This window comes from Oryx dammah, unplaced genomic scaffold (assembly GCF_014754425.2).
Source record: "Oryx dammah isolate SB20612 unplaced genomic scaffold, SCBI_Odam_1.1 HiC_scaffold_29, whole genome shotgun sequence".
Classification (NCBI taxonomy): Eukaryota; Metazoa; Chordata; class Mammalia; order Artiodactyla; family Bovidae; genus Oryx; species Oryx dammah.
The window spans coordinates 92,362,041-92,383,930 of record NW_024070213.1 but is presented as its reverse complement, the minus strand read 5'-3'; the positions used below and the strand labels follow the sequence as shown (position 1 = coordinate 92,383,930).

The following is a 21,890-nucleotide window of genomic DNA, read 5'->3' as shown; positions in this document are numbered from 1 at the left end:
TGAGGTAGGAGTGTGCAAAGTAAGTGAGGTAGGAGTGTGCAAAGTAACTGAGGTAGGAGTGTGCAAAGTAACTGAGGTAGGAGTGTTGTCACTCTGTGAGGGAAAGCCAGAAGGCCAACATGGCCACTAAGTCAAGAGTCAGCAGGGTGGTGAACTGGGCAGGGCACACAGATCTGGAAGGGCCAGGATGGCATATGGCCTTGCAAACTGAGTGAAGTGAAAGTCGCTCAGTCGTGTCCGACTCTTTGCGACCCCAGGGACTATACAGTGCCTGGAATTCTCTGGGCCAGAATACTGGGATGGGTAGCTTTCCCTTCTCCACGGGATCTTCCCAACCCAGGATCGAACCCAGGTTTCTCGCATTGCGGGTGGATTCTTTACCAGCTGAGCCACAAAGGAAGCCCAAGAATACTGGAGTGGGTAGCCTATCCCTTCTCCAGTGGATCTTCCCAACCCAGGAATCGAACCAGGGTCTTCTGCATTGCCGGTTGATTCTTTACCAACTGAGCTATCAAGGAAGCCCTGCAGACCAAGTAAGGAGTTGGAATTTTAATTCCCATCATAATGGAAAGCCAATGGAGAGTTCTGAGCAGAGTACTGATATAATCTGAGTTAACATTTCAAAATAACCACTCTAATCACTTAACCATCTTCCCAGGTGGCACATTGGTAAATAATCTGCCTGCCAATGCAGGACATGCCAAGACACAGGTTTGATCCCTGGGTCAGGAATATGCCCTGGAGTAGGAAATGGCAATGCACTCCAGTATTCTTGCCTGGAAAATTCCATGGACAGAGAAGCCTGGCTGGCTACATAGTCCATAAGGTCACAAAGAGTCAGACAAGACTGAGCAACTGCACGTGCGTGTGTCCACACACACACACACACACACACACTAGATCACTCAGTATGTTGGGAATACTGGTATATTGTAAGAATGTAAGCCAACCAGTTAAGTGGTTGCAGAAGTCCAGGCGAGACATTACTGTGTTTTGGACTGGGGTAACAGCCACAGATGTAGTGATTAGGCATGGGATATATTCAGAAAATAAAGCAGAAGGAACATGCTGATAGAATGGTTACTAGAGAAAGAGTTTAAAAGGACCCTTAAATTTTTGGCTTGAATAAACAAGAGTCATTTAAGGGCTTAGGAACATTTTGCTTGATAGGTTCATTAACCTACCTACACTGGACATCTGAAAATATTTAAAAAAATCAAATATATTACATTTATAAATGTGCCCTAAAATGCTTAAAGGGATGTAATTAACTAACATTGCAAGTGGAGATAACTCCTTGCTGCTGCTGCTAAATTGCTTCAGTTGTGTCCGACTCTGTGCGACCCCATAGACGGCAGCCCACCAGGCTCCCTGGTCCCTGGGATTCTCCAGGCAAGAACAATGGAGTGGGTTGCCATTTCCTTCTCCAGAGCTAACTCCTTAGGAGAATGTAATTCTTTCCATTAGAGTTTATTAACCATTCATCAAAGAACAAGAGAATATAATTGTTTTTTATTTTTATGCACAAATATTCAAGTTACTAATCTTGCTATCCTATTCATAAACAAATCCTCAAAGCTTAAGAGCAACTACATTTTAAAGTTTGCAGCTATAGTTAATAGAATATTCATTTTAAACCCAAATTGCCATTAGTCCTGTCTATATTCAAAGCCCCTCTATACTAAAACACTCAAACTGACAAGCAGCATATTAAGTGAAAACGTCTGTGCTATATTAAGTGAGGGGAGGGGGAAGAGAAACAAAATATTGTATATAACAAATATTTGTATACACACATTTACCTATACACAATTATTAATATTTATAGTCACAAATCTTTTAAAGAAGACGCGACCAATAAACTACAGCCTGCTCTCCACACTGTGGTCCTTTGAAAACATTCCTTCTCTACTCAAAAGCCAACAAACTGGTATCTGTTCAATCAGTGAACAAAATCTTAACAGTGCTTATTTCTTGGCTAAGGAATTAGTTTATTTTTGTTTGTCCTTCTATGGATTTTCCAACTTTTCTATAACAACTGTACATTTTTACAATCATGATTATAAGGATTCTTTTTAATAACAAGGAAAATTGCTTATATTATAGACTGAAAAAAAAAACAGTAAAACTGAATGATTAGGAACACAACTAACATAAACATTTATTTTAAAAAACTAAAGGAAATATGGCAAATGCTGACAGTGGTTGCCTCTTAGGGGTGTATGTGGATTATCCCTGCCCACCCAACAGATTTTTAAAAATTTTTCTGATCTCTCCACATATTTTTCAAGAACAGATTCCATTTAGATTCAATGAAGTTCATACTGCCAAATGCACGTGGACACTTCTCTGTCCTTATATTACTTAACCTCTCAGCAAAAATCAACACAGTTAGACTTCCTATGATTGTTGAAATGCTAATCTCTCTTGTCTTCCTTACTTTGCTGCTGCTGCTGCTAAGTCGCTTCAGTCATGTCCGACTCTGTGCGACCCCACAGACGGCAGCCCACCAGGCTAACCAGTCCCTGGGATTCTCAAGGCAAGAACACCGGAGTGGGTTGCCATTTCTTTCTTCAACGCATGGAAGTGAAAAGTGAAAGGGAAGTCGCTCAGTCATGGCTAACTCTTAGCGACCCCATGGACTGCAGCCTTCCAGGCTCCTCCGTCCATGGGATTTTCCAGGCAAGAATACTGGAGTGGGGTGCCATTGCTTTCTCCGCCTTACTTTGCTGCTGCTGCTGCTAAGTCGCTTCAGTCGTGTCCGACTCTGTGCGACCCCACTAGGCTTCCCTGTTCCCGGGACTCCGCAGGCAAGAACACTGGAGTGGGTTGCCATTGCCTTCTCCATCCTTACTTTGCTAGTAACTACTTATTCTTTACTGGCTTGACCTCTGTCCTAAGCTACAGATTCATCTATCCTGCTGTTTACTTAACATAATTGTTCACTTGGATTTCCTACATCCAAAAAGGAGGCTTCTGATTCCTACCCTCCACCCTCACAGGCTACCCTTCTCCTAGTCTTCCCATCCTAATGACAGGTACCACCACCCCCCAGTCTCTCAAACCCCAAGTAATCACCTCCAGGTAATCCTCCCCACCTGCTACCTCACTTCTCTACAAAGGCTTCTAGAACGTCTTCTGTCAAGTGAAAAAAGAAAGCTGACTAAAATGCTGCTGCGTGTATGTTAAGTTGCTTCAGTCGTGTCCGACTCTTTGCAACCCTATAGACTGTGTTAGGTATCCTAAATAAATTAACCCTACAAGAGGAAAACCACTGTCAATATCACCACGGCCCTAAAAAAATCTTCAAGGACAAATCATTTTCTGTAAAAAAAAAAAAAAAGCGAAAACTTCTGAACATAAGCTATAATTTCTTTTAAAAAGTACTTATGTATTACTTGAGTAATTTAACCATTAATTTTAATAAGAAAAATTAATATATGAGGAGGAGAGACCAGTGTACTACATGGAAGAAGGAAGGACATGTTACTTTAAAATGTACAGAAAGTGCCACCAAGTGGGAAAAAAGTATATCCACAGTAAAGAAAAATCCAGGCAAGCCATGGTTTTTTTCTTTTTTAACTTGGCTCAAAGGATTTCAGAGTTCAAATATTCCAAACCACACACAAACAAAACTTTGTTTCTCCTGATGTAAATGAAAACAGAAATTTTATTCTATTATGCAAAAAAACTGCCCCAATTTTCTTTCCATTGGTATTCAACAACATTTTATCACGTCAAGTTTCAAGTAGATACTGATTATTTAATTGGTTTACTACCATAAAAAAGAAAATAAATATTATTGTGCATTATTGTATAGATGGTGGCAATTAGCTAACTTAAAGATAAAATTAAGGGTACTCCAAAATAGTATAAGACAGTATTTGTAATCCACTGAAATAAAGACTTTGAGTATTCTATTCAGTCAGGTTAAAGGAGAAATTAAAATCTAATCATTGACCCCATAAATGAATCAAGGACTTCCCTGGTGGCTCAGACAGTAAAAGCATCTGCCTACAATGAGGGAGACCCCGGTTTGATCCCTGGGTTGGAAAGATCCCCTGGGAGAAGGAAATGGCAACCCACTCCAGTACTCTTGCCTGGAAAATCCCATGGACGGACTGGGGAGCCTGGTAGGCTACTGTCCATGGGGTCTCAAAGAGTCAGACTGAGCGACTTCACTTTCACTTTTAATGAATAAAACAGATAAGAAAAGGAAGGTACTGTAACAAAGAAAAATAACAGATAGTAAGTTACAATACAGTATTAGTCTACTAGCCAGTACTAATTAAGTGACTATAAACTCCAGGACAGGCTCTTATATATTTTCATCTGTATAAATGTACAAACCCATGAGTACCTGAAACATAGTGGGGTACTCAATAAATATTCACTCACCGGCATGAACTGTTTGTAAGCTGGGTGCTGTGCTGGGCTCTAGGCAATAATTTTTTTCTTTAATTTTCAAGGTTCGAGTGGCTCCACTGCCCCTCCAAGATGTTTGCACCACCATGGATACCTTTTGTTTATCTACTGTTAGAGCTTACCGACTGCTGACACATTCAAAGAAAATGAAAGCTTTGAGACAAGACTGACAAAATGAACTCATTTTCCCACACAATTTCTCATGTTACCACAAAGATGGGGAGCATTAAGTGAGCCACAAGTTCATTAAAAATATGCCCTGGTTCTACCAAAAAACACTGAAAGTGTGCCTCTGAAGAGAAATCTTTCCCCAGGTGAGACTATGTAACTACTCAACAGACTCAGAGACTGTCAGAGGCCACAGAGGGCCCCTGAGAACTCAGAAGGGCCGAGCACAGGAACCACGGCCTGAGGAACACAGGGACACATCAGGTGTTCCTCCCACCAGGAGTCTTTGCAGTAGTTCGTCCAGGGGACACGGCTCACCCAGACATCCATCTCTGACTCTCTCGATGACACAGCACAGGCTCAAGGGAGATGAGAACCACCCAAAGCAGGTGCAGGAGCTGCCCTGACTTTAAAGCTTCATGTCCACAAAAGCTAACATCTCTGCTAACAACTACACAGGCACGGATACCCAGCAGGGACATACCGGTTCTAAGAGCAACAAGACAGGGCAGCCCAAACATAGCTAACTCATCAGGCATTTGTAAGTCCTCTCAATCTAGATGCAGTTTGCCAATCAAGGATCAGTTTTATCCAGCAATGACTGATACAATCTAACCTGGTTTCCAGGGTAACATAGCTAGATATTTAACTGAAGATCAGAGTCTCTCAACCCTTTTACCCATAATTTATAAAAACTGCATACTATACTAGGTAAAATCACACTTGAAGTCCTGTCTCCAGCACCAACCTCTATTCTGACCTCCGGACTAATGTTTTCAACTATCTACCCACCACACTCACTTGGCTGTCTAACAGACAACTCAGATGGAACTCTTGATTACGCCTTCCAATTCTGCTTCTCCCATCCTGCCTGCTCCTCCTCTTCCCAGATAATATACCACTAGTAGTTCAGGCCAAAATCTTGAAGTTACCCTTTTCTCTCAAAATCCAATCTATCAGCAAATCCAGTTTAGTCCATCTTACTTCAAAAGGCGACTCTGGTGGGCAGCCTCTAAGATGACCTCCAATGACCACATCCTCCTGGTGGACACACCTCTCCTTGAGTGTGGGCTAGCCCGACGGACTCAACTCTAAACAACAGAATACAGCATCAGTGTGGGGTGTCACTTCTGAGATTAGGTTTAAAAGGACTGCGGCTTCCAACTATGGTGCTCCCTTTCATTTGCTCCTGATTGTAACTGGGAAAACCAGCTGCCGCATCATGAGGTAGTCTTGAGGGGAGGCCCACACGACTGTTCTAAGGTCTGTCCACAGCCACGTGAGTGAGTTTGACAGTGGATCCTTCCAAATGTAAACCTCAATATGACTGCAGCCTCACATGGCAAAGAGATGGGGAAACAATGGAAACAGTAACAGACTTTATCTTCTTGGGCTCCAAAATCACTGTGGACGGTGACTGCAGCCATGAAATTAAAAGACGCTTGCTCCTTGGAAGAAAAGCTATGACAAACCTAGATAGCATATTAAAAAGTAGAGACATTACTTTGTCGACAAAGGTCCATATAGTCAAAGCTATGGTTTTTCCAGTAGTCATGTATGGATGTCAGAGTTGGACCATAAAGAAAGCCAAGTGACAAAGAATTGATGCTTTCCAACTGTGGTATTGGAGGAGACTCTTGAGAGTCCCTTGGACTGAAAGGAGATCCAACCAGTCCATCCTAAAGAAAATCAACCCTGAATATTCATTGGAAGGACTGATACTGAAATTCCAATACTTTGGCCACCCGATGCTGACTCATTAGAAATGACCCTGATGTTGGGAAAGATTGAAGGCAGGAGGAGAAGGGGACAACAGAGGATGAGATGGGTGGTATGTCACTGACTCAATGGACATGAGTCTGAGCAAACTCTGGGAGAGGGTGAAGGACAGGGAAGCCTGGCGTGCTGCAGTCCATGGGTCACAAATGGTTGGACACGACTGAGCAACTAACAACAACAGCAAACACACGGTGTCTTCTGTGTAGCCTTGTGAGAGATTCTAAGCCAGAGACATCCAGCTAAGCTGCACTCAAAACTCCTACCCACAGAAACTGTAAGATAATGTTTATTGTTTTAAACTAAATTTGAAAAATCTGTTACACAGGCGTAGACAACGGTGTGTGCGTGCTCAGCCGTGCCTGACTTTGTGGCCCCAGGGAGTATACAGCCCACCAGGCTCCTCTGTCCATCCTCTGGGATAACCCTGGCAAGAATACTGGGATGGGTTGCTGTTTCCTCCTCCAGGGGATCTTCCTGACCCAGGGAATGAACCCGCGTCTACTGCGGGTCCTGCACTGGCAGGCAGATTCTTTACCTCTGTACCACCAGGAAAGCCCCCAAGAGCCATTAGTTGGGGCTAAGCAAAGTAAGCATCTGTCTGCTTGGCACAATGGGTGGAGAGGAGGAGTGTGGCAACAGACTAGTAAGGTGGCAAAGCCCGCACGGGGACAAGAAGGCATCCACATGGGGAGGTAAGGGGAGTTGCCAAGCTGATGTGGGGTGCTGGAAGCAAAGGGGGGTAAGAAGGGCATTCAGAGGTGGGGAGTGGGAAGGAAGCAATGAGAACTTCAATACACAGAGTGGAATTCATCAAATAAGTAACTCTATTTAAAAAAAGAAGAAGAAACAAAATATGGAAAGAGAAAATCTAGAATATAACCTGAGGTGTTGGACTGGATTCAGTGGCATTACTAAAAAAGAGATATAGATGTACACACATACACACAATTGTTAGAGCCAACTAAGCTTGTCCACTGAGAAGGCCTGGGAGCAGTGATGTCCCAACAGCAGTGAGCATACCTTGCACTTAGATATTATTATACTTTCTAAATACTATACTGAAAAATAGCAAGAAAACAAAACAAACACAGGGCTCCTCAAAGAAATGGCTGTTTTCATGGGTGGGGTGGGGAAAACATAAGATGAACCTGGAAAAAGTATTGTCAGAAAGAATGCGCTCCAAGAATGCTGGAGATGTTTTAAAAGGACCACAAATGCTGACTGAATGGACTCCTACTGGTCAAATTTGTTCAATCTGAGCAATAAAAGAACAAATTATATTAACAGATTATGCTGCTGCTGCATTGCTTCAGTTGTATCTGACTCTTTGCAACACTATGAACTGCAGCCCACACTGTGGACAAAGCCCCCTCTGCCCACGGGGATTCTCCAGGCAAGAATCCTGGAGCAGTTGCCGTGCCCGCCTCCAGGGGACCTTCCCGACGCAGGGACGGAACCTGTATCTCTTATGTCTCCTGCGTGGGCAGGCAGGTTCCTTACCACTGGTGCCACCTGGGAAGCCCATTAACAGACTATAACCCACTGATTAAAACAACAGTTCACACTGCTATAAATAAATGGAAGTTTCTTGAGTAACTGGATAGTTATATAACTTCAAAGTTTCTCCCCACAAAATGCTAATTGTAAAGGGAAAACGAGTAACTTTAGAATGCAGAAATCTGGGGAAATCAGAAGCCATTTAATAAAATGCAGCAAGAACCTGACATTGCTTCCGTGACATTCCTGCCACAGACGCACAGCTCGCATCGAGTTACGAGGAAACACACCGAGGGGCACCCGACAACACAACTGGCCTGCAATCTGGTGTTAAGGTCACAAAAATCAAGGGAAACTGATGAACCAACCCAGTGTGCAAGAGACTAGAGAGAAATGAGGTCTTCCTGAAAGGCCTGCCCAGACCCTCTCGCTATAAAGGACACTGTTGGGAACACTGATGAAGCCTGAAACGGGGTCTGACCATTACACAGCAGTGGTGTATCACTGAATTTCCTGCCTTTGATGTTACATCGTAGCCATCTATGTAGGAGAATGTACTTGTTTGTAGGAGTTATATACTGAAGTTAATTCTGTCATAATAGGACATCGTTTTGGAAACTTACTTTGAAATGATTCAAGTACTTGGAACTTTTCAGAAAATTTGGGATTGTTCCCAATTTTTAAAAAATTGTAAAACAGGACTTCCCTAGTGGCGCAGTGGATAAGAATCTGCCTGCCAGTGCAGGGGACACTGTTTCGATCCCTGGTCCAGGAAGATCCCACATGCCACGGAGCAGCCAAGCCTGTGTGCCACAACTACTGAGCTCATGCTCTACAGCCTGCAAGCCCGCGTGCCCGAGAGCCTGTGCTCCGCAACACAAGAAGCCACTGAATGAGAAGCCCACGCACAGCAAAGACCCCTCCCAGCTAAAACTAAAGAAAGAAATAAAATTTAAAACCTGTAAAACAGATCACACTCTTTATCTTACCTTCCAGTGACTTTCTAAGAACTTAAAAAAAAACAGCCAAAGGATTTACCCATGACTTACAAGATCCGCATGTAGATGTAGCTACTGGAGGCCCTAGCTAGCTAGTCTCCTGACATCTTCCCCTCACTCATTCCATTCCAGCCCAACTGGCCACTTTGCTGTTCTTCTGAATACAAGCAATACATCTCAGATACAACGGGGCTTTGCACCTGTGGTTGCTGCTGTCTGGAACTCTTCATTCCTCCCCCACCTCAATCCCCTCCCCTTTTCAACTGTCACTTCTTCAAGAAGCCTTCCCTAACCCCTGTATCAAACAGCCACCTGCCCCACGAGAGAAGGTCCTCACTCTTTATGAATATCAGCTCCCTTGCATTTACTGTTTCCTAAAATACATAACATGCTTGTTTTTCTGCTTCCTCTCATGAGAGCAAGGGCTTTGTTTTACTCACTTGTTGTATCCTCAGAGCCCACAATTATTCTTGGCACCCGTTAGGTACGCCATAGGTTTTTTGTTTTTTCCACCATAGGTATTTGAATGAATCAAGATGAAAGACTGTAGTTCGTTACTCTATACGTAATACCTGGCTCTCTAATGAAAGAAAAATCAACCCAACTTCAGATTTATTCATGGGTCAAATCAAAGGTAAGATTAGCGTTCTACAATGTATTGCACTCACTCAGAAAAGGGGTTTCTGAGAAACAAACAGCTGAGCTAATCCAAACCACTTTCTCCAATGAAGACTCATCACAAGCCTTTAAGCTTCCTTTATAAACAAGGGTCATCAAAGATGCTCAGAACTTAGGGGGCTCCACTCCACAAAGAAACCCAGCTTTGTATCCTCAATTGCCCTCAGGCAGCACCCTAGCAGGTGATGTTATCTTCTACAGCTTTCAGCTTCTTTTTTATGTGATCTCAGATCTTACATATAAAGGACTGGCTTGGCTGAACAGTACTTATCATTTCAGATTTTTAACTGTTTAATGGTTTAAGATGTGTTTCATCCCGTATAACTTAAATCAATTCCCTCCCCCAACCCCTAATCTAGATAGGTACTCTAAAGGAGATGGCCATCCATCTGAACAACAGCCCACAGACCTTCTACACACTCTCAGGACCAACCCCTCCCCAAAACAATCAACCAAATAAATGAAAACTGCAGGATACCTCGTCACCTAAAGCCAACACTCCACTTTGAGATCGTGGTCTCAAATAGTGCCCCTGACATACAGAATGCCTCTTCAGAGAAGGCAGATAGCTCCAGACCTAAAATTACAGCTAATCACATTTTAAGAGACCACAGATTATTATTTCCCATTAAAAAGAGCACCAAAATCCAGCCTCAAATAACATCAGTGCTGCTTTCTCATGTTAAGAGCCAATGAGTTTTATTAAAGACACACTCCAATACCGTAGTCTTCAAACTACATCACTGACAGGAGTAAATGCTCCTAAGGAGTCCAAGCAGTGGACCACAAGTTGAAAACTGTATGTACGTGAAACCTTATAAACGTATTTTCCCTAGCTCACATAATATTTAAAAAAACAAAAAAACTACTCTGTCTAGTCAAATAGACTGTTCAATTTAAATAAAATATTAGATTAGTTCACTCCCTTAGTCACATTAGCCATATTTCAAGGCGCTCTGGGCTACATGTGGCTGGTGGTTTTGTTGTAGTTCAGTTGCTAAGTCGTGTTGGACTCTTTGTGTCCCTATGGACTGTAGCCTGCCAGGCTCCTCTGTCCATGGGATTTCCCAAGCAAGAACACTGGAGTGGGTGTCCATGCCCTTCTCCAGCGGATCTTCCCAACCCAGGGATCAAACTTGCGTCTCTTGCGCAGGCAGGTGGAGTCTTTATCACTCACTGAGCCACCAGGGAAGCCCCACTGAAATGCACAGTTATAGAATGTTTCCATCATCACGGGAAGTTCTATTGGACAGTGCTATATTTAAACTGACAAACATCTTTAAAATAAACATTCAAAAACAAACAGACAGAAAACAAATCTCATACAGAAATGCAGAATTTCACTTTCTCTTGAAAAACTGTATCTGGAAACCCACGGCTGGATCCCCACCTGGTGGAGCTGAGGAGGGAGCAGCACGCTGCCCTCACTGATGGAGCGCGTGCATTCAGCTCACTGTAACGCCCAGAACCCCTGGCACTTCAGCCACCCAGTGCCTAAATTCCTACTTGAGCCTTTAGAATGAAAGTGAATACTATGAGATTATCTCAGTTTCTACTCAGTGGAGCCCCAAACTGTTTCTGATGATCAAGTTCAACTAAAAGATCACAATTAACCTGATACTTTATTTTCAGGTGTGGTGTTTTTTTTGTAAAATTTTCTAGACCAGGATCTCCTAGAAAGGATCTCTAGAGTATATCAACCAGCAATCTATGAAATAAATACTTTTTTTGAACTATTTTTATTAAAAGTTTGGTAATTCAAGGATTTGAAATTGCATTAAAAAATAGATATATTAAAAAATCATAGTTTTTAGAGACCTAAGGAATTTGAGGGAATCTCATTTAACAGATGAGAAATCCAAGCTCCAGAGAGGTTAAGGAATGTGCTTTAAGTTGAACTGCTGAATAAGATCAGAGCCAGAGCGCTTTCAGCCTTTTTCTTCACTACGGCTAAGTGATACTACAGCCCCGTTTTTCCTCAAAGACAGCCACGCTTTATGTAACTCAACATATAATATGACTGGTGACACCTCTCCATCAAGAGATAGTCTGTCTACACCTCTCCAGTTAAACATGAACAGAGTTTTCTAACTGCCTCGGCCAAGGGAAAGCAGACTCAGTACTGGATGATTCCAACACTAACTCAGATAATATGGCTTCTGCCTGGCGCTCCCTCTCAGAGCATTTGCCTGAAGAGGCTCAGGCTACCTGAGGGTATTCCAACCCAACACTCAGCCATGCCTCCCACTAAAAGCCAGCATCAATTGCCAGATGGAGAGAGAACATACCTCCAGACTGTTGTCAGAGCTGCTCCAGGTCTTTGCTCAAACCCTCCAACCCCTACCTTCGGCCAGGTTGTCCTTGCTTAAAACCAGCCAAACAAGCCACTACCTCCACCCACACGTTTAGTAAAAGTGAACATAAATTTTTAAGTTAAAGGGTCCAGAGATAAGAAAGGAAGCTACAAGCAGAAACTCAGATGGAACCAGATGAGACCAACCAGTGAATCTGACCTCCAACTATAATAACCCTGAGTCGTCTCATACATTGATTTCTATGATATTAGCATATTAAATGGCACCCCTACCAACAGTGATGACCAGACGTTAATAACAAAAAAAGGATAAAAGGGGAGTGGCACCCCACTCCCTGAGGATGGGGGGAGCCCTACCTTTCCTGGCAGACTAATGCATACGCCCCCCCATCATGAGCCTCACTCCTCCTCCCTTTGTCTTTACTTTTTAAAATAAAATCCCTCTTGCCACTGATTTGAGTAAGATGGAGGAGGAGAAAGACGTGTTCATCTCCTCTTGCGAGAACACCAAAATTGCAACTGACTGCTGAACAATCAATAGGAACCCACCAAAAAAAGATACCCCCACATCCAAGGGCAAAGGAGAAGCTGCAACAAGATGGTACGAGGGGTGCAATCGAGTTCAAAATCAAACCTCATACCAGCCCAAGATGCTTGGAGAAAACACAAAAAAAAACCTTGTGTGCATCAGGACCCCAGGGAAAGGAGCACAGACTGAGCCACAGTCTGAGACTGAGCCAGACCTGCCTATGTTTGAGAGCCTCCTGGAGAGGCATGGGGTCTTAGGAGGCATTATGACGAAGAAAGGCAATAGAGGTGATGAAATTCCAGCTGAGCTATCTCAACTCCTAAAAGATGATGCTGTGAAAATGCTGCACTCAGTAACATGTCAGCAAATTTGGAAAAGTCAGCAGTGGCCACAGGACTCAAAGACAGCCACGCTTTATGTAACTCAACATATAATATGATTGGTGACACCTCTCCATCAAGAGATAGTCTGTCTACACCTCTCCTGTTAAACATGAACAGAATTTTCTAACTGCCTTGGCCAAAGGAAAGCAGACTCAGTACTTTTCTTTTTGAAAAGGTCAGTTTTCATTCCAATCTCAAAGAAGTGCAATGCCAAAGAATGTTCAAACTGCTGCACAACTGCATTCATTTCACACGCTAGCAAAGTAATGCTCAAAATCCTTCAAGCTAGGCTTCAACAGTATGTGAATCAAGAACTTCCAGACATACAAGCTGGATTTAGAAAAGGCAGGTGAACCAGAGATCAAATTGCCAACATCTACTGGATCATAGAAAAAAGCAAGGGAATTCCCCCAAAACACCTACTTCTATTCCACTGACTATTCTAAAGCCTTCGACTATGTGGATCACAATAAACTGTGGAAAATTCTTAAAGAGATAGGAATACCAGACCACCTGACCCGCCTCCTCTTGAAAAATCTGTATGCGGGTCAAGAAGCAACAGTTAGAACGGGACATAGAACAACGGACTGGTTCAAAATTGAAAAGGAGTCTGTCAAGGCTGTATATTGTCACCCTGCTTATTTAACTTCTATGAAGAGTACATCATGAGAAACACTGGACTGGAAGAAACACAAGCTGGAATCAAGATTGCCGGGAGAAATATCAATAACCTCAGATATGAAGATGATGCCACCCTAATGGCAGGAAGCAAAAAGGATCTAAAGTGCCTCTTGATGAAGGTGAAAAGAAGAGACTGAAAAAGCTGGCTTAAAACTCAACATTCAAAAACTAAAATCATGGCATCCGATCCCATTACTTCCTGGCAAATAGATGGTGAAACAATGGGAACAGTGACAATTTTCTTGGGCTCCAAAATCACTGCAGATGGTGACTGCAGCCATGAAATTAAAAGACACTTGCTCCCTGGAAGAGAAGCTATGACGAACCTAGACAGCATACTAAATAGCAGAGACATCACTTTTCTGACAAAGGTCCATCTAGTCAAAGCTATGGTTTCTCCAGTAGTCATACACGGATGTGTGAGGTGGACCATAGAGAAGAATGAGCACTGAAGAACTGATGCTTTTTAACTGTGGTGCTGGAGAAAACTCTCGAGAGTCCCCTGGATTGCAAGGGGATCAAACCAATCAATCCTGAAGGAAATCAATCCTGAATATTCATTGGAAAGACTGATGCTGAAGCTGAAGCTCCAATCCTTTGGCCACCTGATGCAAAGAGCCAACTTACTGGAAAAGATCCTGATGCTGGGAAAGACTGAGGGCAGGAGAAGGGGGCAACAGTGGATGAGATGGTTGGATGGGATCATCAACTCAACAGACGTAGTTTGAGCGAGAGTTTGGGGAGAGAGTAAAGGACGCAAAGCCTGGCATGCTGCAGTCCATGGGGTCGCAAAGAGTCAGACACGACTAAGCAGCTGAACAAAAACTATTGCCACCTAGGCAAGAAGTTGATCTGTGAACATAGTTCTTGCTTCTCCACTCTTTGGCCTGTGATAAAGCTTGTGCTGATTCAATCTCAATCAGGGTCTATGGGATATAATCAGTAACAAGATGATTCCAGCATCAGCCCTCTGAGTCTTCTCCTTGAAGCCTCGGACATCCTGGAGCAGAGATAAGCCATCCCTGCTCTGTCTTGTCTGAACTACTGACCCCAAAAAACTCCAAGATAAATACTTATTGTTGTTTTAAGCTACTAAGTTCTAGGATAACTAGTCACATGGCCATCACAATTGGGACCAATGCTTTCAGAACACCAGTGATTAACTTAGGAATATAAATTAGACAAATATTTGTGTAACACTGCCAACTTAAATAAAATGCTGATGCAGCTTACCATTCAGGGGGCACCATGCTTCCATCCACATCCCAGAATGTGTTTTTGCCATTCATTTCAGTAGTATATATAACCCATCGGTGTCGGCCTGGATGGAAAAATCAACGTGTAGTTTAGAGAGAGGTGAGGAGATAAAGACCAGCTTTCTAAAACAGTGTAATTGCATAGTATCAAAGTAATCTTTTTATTAAGAAGACTTTTATATGCTCTTATGTAAGAGAAAAGTTAGAGAACTATAGAGACCCGGGTTACTACTGAAGGTAAACTCCAGAAGTACATGGCAAGGTTTATTAAAAACCTAGAGGCCACCTCAGGAAAACCCCTCTAGGGCAATGAACTCACTCTGTGGGTGGAGATCAGGCCTTTTCCACAGTGCAGAACCCTTGCTTCTCCCCCAGGTCCCCTGCCAAGCAGGTATCAGAGAGGGAAGGGGAATATGTTCCCAGTCATTCTGGGTATTCAGGAGAGAAAAGTGCTCCTCCTGAAACCGGGGCAAGAGAAATGCATTCACAGCAACCACACTTGAGCTACAGGTTTCCATATAAATATTTTTAAATAACCATCAGAGATTCTTTAGGAAATTGGTGGTTATTATATAATAAGCAAACATTATATATGATGGTTAGGTAAGTATAACAGCTCATGTTATCAAAATAGTATGGCTGCATGTTTTAACAAATTTCTATGAAACAGCTGAGAGCCCAACCACAATTTACAAAATTGTTAGGCAAAGGCCTGTATTTTAATGAACACTGTCATTTTTTTCTTTTACTTTTTACTGGGGTATAGTTGATTTACAATGATGTGTTTCAGGTGTAGAGCGAAGTGAATCTGTTTTATATATATATATATCTCGACTCTTTTAAGATTCTTTTCCCATATAAGCCATTACAGAGTGTTAAGTAGAGTTCCCTGTGCTATATAAGACTGTTATTTATTATCAGAGGCTGTTAGGCAAGTTATGAGCCTCAGTTTTTTAATCTATTAAAAGTAGATGATTATACCCACATCTTAACGTTGTTATGAAAATTAAATGTCACACACACACACACACCTAGTTTAGTATCAAGCACATAAGTGCATAATAAACACTGATTTCTCTCATCTCTTCCTCACTGCCCTCACCCCCACAAAGGGAATACTGAATTCATCCCTGTAATGAATTTTAAGCCAATAAGCAAAATGATGCCATGATAGAGTTGGGCTTTAACAATTTCATAATCTATACTTATCAAAATTTTAAATGTGCATACTCAGACTCAGCAATTCCACTTACAGGAATTTACTCTTAGAATAAACAAGTGAATGTGGACATTGTTACAATCAAGTTCACCACAGCATTGTCTCTAACAGCAAAAAGTTGAAGGCAATGTGTGTCTACCAATAGTGAACTATTCAAGAAAATAATCGTTCTTCCATACAGTGGAATACAGTGTTGCTATTAAAAAGAATGGTGTGAAAATCTGTAAAATAAGAAAACAGAAAACAAGCGTTCAAACAGAGAATGCTGTAGATACCTTCAACTTACTATGGGAAAAATGACTCATGATTTTTAAGTAAAAGTATTTCAGTTTACAAACAACATGCATAATTTTAAAAAATGAATGTTTACACATGTACCAAGGACTCTTGAAATATATATATTATACTATTAAAATGGGGTAAAACTATGAGACAAGGAAGCTTTCCTTTTTCACTTCATACACTAAGTTTCAATGTTTTACAACAAAATATATCATTTTTTAAATTAGCAAAAGTAAAGTTGGCTTAAAGCTCAACATTCAGAAAACTAAGATCATGGCATCTGGTCCCATCACTTCATGGTGAATAGATGGGGAAACAGCGGAAACAGTGTCAAACTTTATTTTTGGGGGCTCCAAAAATCACTGCAGATGGTGACTGCAGCCATAAAATTAAAAGATGCTAACTCCTTGGAAGGAAAGTTATGACCAACCTAGATAGCATATTCAAAAGCAGAGACATTACTTTGCCAACAAAGGTCCATCTAGTCAAGGCTATGGTTTTTCCAGTGGTCATGTATGGATGTGAGAGTTGGACTATGAGGAAAGCTGAGCGCCAAAGAATTGATGCTTTTGAACTGTGGTGTTGGAGAGGACTCTTGAGAGTCCCTTGGACTGCAAGGAGATCCAACCAGTCCATTCTAAAGGAGATCAGACCTGGGTGTTCTTTGGAAGGAATGATGCTAAAGCTGAAACTCCAATACTTTGGCCACCTCATGCGAAGAGTTGACTCATTAGAAAAGACTCTGATGCTGGGAGGGATTGGGGGCAGGAGAAGGGGACGACAGAGGATGAGATGGTTAGATGGCATCACCGACTAGATGGACGTGAGTTTGAGTGGGAGCTGGTAATGGACAGGGAGGCCTGGCGTGCTGCGATTCACGGGGTCGCAAAGAGTCGGACACGACTGAGTGACTGAACTGAACTGAACTGAATTGAACTGAAAGATATTTCAATGTGAGGAAAAAATGGAGAGAAGAAAAGGGGAAAAAATGAAAGAAGTTTAATATTATACTAGTTTGTAACAAAGCGATGAATAGAAAGAATTTTGGCCTGGGGCTCTGCTACTACCTAGCTGTAAAGTTCCTTCTGGATAAGACATTTTCTTGGGCCTCAGTTTTTTTCTCTATTAAAAAAAAAACAGCTTTTTGATAATCTCTTAAAATCATTTGCAGGCCTAGAACTATGATTTGCCTAAATATTACAAAATTATGGTTACAGAATGTTAAGATATTGCTGTTTATCCCTTGTAGACCAACTTGCATCCAATGCAATCACACATGAATACATGATTTATATATTCCTAAAAATATTATTAAGGTCCATGACCAAGTTTCTTCTGTAAAATGAGGGAGGGGAGGATTAAAGTGCTTACCTCCAGTATATGTTAAATATTAAAGTAGATAATGTATGTTATATGTGTTTAGAAAGCATATGGCACTCAAGGCCATTATATTTCACCTTATTAGTTTTTCCCCTGGAAAAAGACTAATTATTCCCTCTCTGATACTTTTAATCTCAATCAAAAGATAATTTTTTTATTATAAAAGTAACAAATGCACAAAATTCCCAACACTTCAAGAAGGTAATAGTAATAGCAACAGTAGTAATAGTATTTTTCGAGCACTTACAGCCCAACCAATAGGCCAGTGGTTCTCAACAGGGGACAACTTTGTCCCCCAGGGGACATTTGGCAAAGTCTGGAGACATTTTTGGTTGTCACAACTGCAGAAGGAAAGTGTTTCTGGCACTTGGTGGGTCGATGCCAGGATGCTAAGCATTCCATAATGCACAGACCAGCCCCTCACAACAGAGAAGTATCTGACCCACAGTGTTAATCTTGTTGAGGCTGATAAATGCTACATTTGGATAAGCTCCTCCCATTCACTTTTTATCTATTTTTTATACAAGTTTATGAGGCAAATATTATTATTATGATGCTACTTTATAACATGAGGAAGCTGGGGCTGAGAGATGTTAAGTAAACTTCAGAGTTACAAAGTTTTAACATGGAGGAACAAAATGTTGAAACCTTACCATCTGATAATACTTCTAAGTTTCTTGTATTTCCTTCCAGCATTTGGAATATGAACACAAAAAGCTTAATTTTCTTTCTATGAGGCAACAAATTGTTCTGCATCTGGAGTTTCTTGTGTTACAAACATCTTTGACATCTTTCTATATAAAATGTACTGGTTTATATCATTCTTAATAACAACAAAGTATTATAAAAAATGCAATTCATCAGTATCCAATTGATGGAAAATTAATGTTGCTTTTAGAATTTACTAGTAAAACAATGCTGCTATGGTTGTTTTTGGTTTGTAAGAATATTTAAGGTGGATTCCTAGAAGTTGAATTGCTGGGACAAGAGATAATGTGTAATGTAAATTTTAAGAAAATTTACTGACTGTCCTCCAAAAGGACTGTACTAACATATATACTTTAAAATAGATATATATATTTATTTATCTGGCTACACCAGGTCTCAGCTGTGGCACGTGCGATCTTCAGTCTTCCTTGTGGCATGCAGGATCTCTAGCTTTGGCATGTAAACTCTTAGTTAGGGCATGTGGGATCTAGTTCCCTGACCAGGGATTGAACTTGGGCCCCCTGCACTGGGAGCATGCAGTCCCAGCCTCTAGACCACCAGGGAAGTCCTAATGTATATACTCTTACGGCATTTCCCCACTAAGTACTTATCAGATTGGCAAATGCTTCAAAATTCAACAGGTGAAAAAAGATAACGCTGTTTTTTGAGCTGCATTTTTGTACTTACAAGTGAGGATGAGAGGGATAAATTAGGAATTTAGATTTTAAATATACACACTACTATACATAAAATAGATAACCAAAAAGGACCTACTATATAGCACAGGGAACTATACTTAATACGTTGTAATAACCTATAATGGAAGAGAATGTAAAAAAAGAATATGTGTATTTATACACCTATACATGAATCCCTTTGCTGTACACCTGAAACACTGTAAATCAACTATATTTCAATAAAAATTGAAAAATAAAAAATCATGTATTCTTTTAATAAAAAATAAGAATGAGCATCTTTTCATGCCTTTGTTGGTGACTTAATTTTCTTTTCCTGCAGATTAACTTTTTCTTTGTTCTACTGAGTTCTTCATCCTTTTACAAGTACCCTGTAAAAATACATTATGGAAAACAAAGTAAAATCAAATCCCAATCTCACTCCCATTACTTATACCCCAAAATACTGCACTTACCAAAAAACTGCTTGTTGTCTTCATAGTATTTATTTCCATATTTGTCTTCTCCCACTAATGTGCCAACCCTCACATCATTTGCCCTGGGAATGTCCAAAAGAAAACAGACATTTTGGAAAGATTCTTTATTTATAACACACAGGTAAAAGAGAGAGTATTAACTTTCACAAACAGAGGCAGCTGTGCCAAGGAGAAAAACGAAAAGATGCTGGATATGGTCACCGATTGTATACTTCCAGCACAAGAGAAGAGAAACTGAGCCAACTGATGTGCTTTAAATACACTAAATATATAGACCCAATACCTTCAAATTACAAGACTACTTTTAAAAATCTATTATCCCTAGGTCTGAGGCACTGAAGTTAGCAATAAACTTCAGGAAACCTGGAAATTAAAGTGTTTCATCTTAAAATGATTTGAACACCTGGCTCTTTCATTAGGCTCTAGGTCTTCAGCTCCGTTTCCCCGGACGATGCTGCTAGTCCAATTCACCGAGCTGAAGGACTAGTCGGGGAAATTGTAATCACTTCGTTTTAACTCCTTATAGTACACGGAAGGAAAGGGAAGGCCAGGGAAGGAGGGAAAAAACCCCCAAAGTTTCCCAAGGTCACACAGTGTGAGCTTTTGGCAGGCTCATTACTCTCCAGGAAGCAGAGCAGGGGTGCATCCCATATGTCTCAGCTCTGTCTCTACAGCCGGCTTTGATCCCGTCTCCGGAGACCCCGGGACACACTTCCGCCCGGCGGAAGCCAGGCTGACTTGGCCGGTTGTCCTTGAGAAGAGTTGCGGACTCTCCAAGGTGACCCAAGCCCGAACCCCTTTCCAAGAAACCAGCCAGGGTAAGTCCAGTCCCAGAAGCCAAGAGCATGGCTGGCTGCCTACCTGAAAAAAACTCGTAGATAGCCGCGGAGGCCACCGTGGCCGCTGACCTGCTGCAGCCCACGCTTCAGGACCTGCAGCAACTCCATCTTGTCCTGCAGGCCCCGCCTCTCTGGCGCGCCGCGGAAAACCCACCGGCGGAACCAGCCACTCAGCGGCAGGGAGCCGACGACAGAAAGTTCCCAGGCACGCACGGCAGGCGGAGTTGGTTTTGCGCATGCGTGGGTCTGGAGCGCCCCCTTGTGGCCTCCTCCCGTTTTCCAGAGAAGATGAGCTTGATTGTTGTCCCTCCAGAGCTGTGTTTTCAGAGATGCCATTAAGAAGACAGGACAAGTGGAAAAGTCACCTATACTAGGGTTTCCCAGGGAAGTTTTCTCCTTTGGGGACCTCAGTTTCCTCATGTAAAGTGATTGCTTCAGACCACTCTAAAAATCCTTTCTAGAGTCAAGATTCTTTAGAAACAAGATACCATTAAGGAATTCAGTATTAAGCACAAAATGATTATTGCACATTTGAAAGTAAGTACATTTGATACTACTGTTGTGTAGGTAGGCCATTGAGGAGGAGGAATAGAAAAGTACAAGATTAAGTATCTACTTTCAAGGGCTTAATGATTCAGTTTCAAGTTTTGAAATAAACTGTTTTCTAATTTAAATTAGATGCATATTTAATTTTTTAAATAATCAGTTCACTTCAGTTGCTCAGTCGTGTCCAACTCTGAGACCTCATGAACTGCAGCACGCCAAGCTTCCCTGTCCATCACCAGCTCCTGGAGCTTGCTCAAACTCATGTCCATTGAGTCTGTGATGCCATCGAACCATCTCATCCCGTCATCCCTTTTGCCTGCCTTCACTCTTTCCCAGCATCAGGGTCTTTTCCAACGAGTCGGTTCTTCACATCAGGTGGCCAAAGGATTGGAGCTTCAGCTTCAGCATCAGTCCTTCCAATGAATATTCAGGACTGATTTCCTTTAGTATTGACTGGTTTGATCTCCTTGCAGTCCAAGGGACTCTTCAGGAGTCTTCGCCAGAACCACAGTTTAAAAGCATCAATTCTTTGGTGCTCAGCTTTCTTTATAGTCCAACTCTCACATCCATACATGACTATTGGAAAAACCATACTGGAAAAATTAGATGGACCTTTGTCGGCAAAGTAATGTCTCTCCTTTTTCATATGCTGTCTACGTTTGTCATGGCTTTCCTTCCAAGGAGTAAGCATCTTTTAATTTCATGGCTGCAGTCACCATCTGCAGTGATTTTGGAGCCCAAGAAAATAAAGTCTGTCACTGTTTCCATTGTTTCCCCATCTATTCACCATGAAGTGATGGGACCAGATGCCATGATCTTCATTTTTTGAATGTTGAGTTTTAAGCCAACTTTTTCACTCTCTTTCACTTTCATCCAGAAGCTCTTCAATTCCTCTTCACTTTCTGCCATAAGCGTGGAATTTCTGCCATTTTTAAATAATAAAAGGCATTAAATGAACATTATTTCTTCTAGCATCTAACTTTATGACTTTCAATATGCTTTAAAACATATGCTCCTTGATCTGTCAGTTTGAAACA

The 21,890-nt window shown here is 41.7% G+C and overlaps 1 protein-coding gene across 1 annotated transcript in view; it reads right to left on the bottom strand.

The window, feature by feature from the left end:
- Positions 1 to 20,504, bottom strand: part of NDUFA12 (NADH:ubiquinone oxidoreductase subunit A12) — a 27,489-nt gene extending 6,985 nt beyond the window's left edge. Inside the window, exons 1-3 of the mRNA XM_040234392.1 lie at positions 20,330 to 20,504; positions 19,448 to 19,530; positions 14,686 to 14,773 (exon numbers count right to left, since the gene is read on the bottom strand). Coding sequence (XP_040090326.1) covers positions 14,686 to 14,773; positions 19,448 to 19,530; positions 20,330 to 20,415 — 257 coding nt within the window. The 5' untranslated portion in view covers positions 20,416 to 20,504. The remainder of the gene's footprint in view (positions 1 to 14,685; positions 14,774 to 19,447; positions 19,531 to 20,329) is intronic.
- Between the last annotated feature and the right edge of the window lie 1,386 nt (positions 20,505 to 21,890).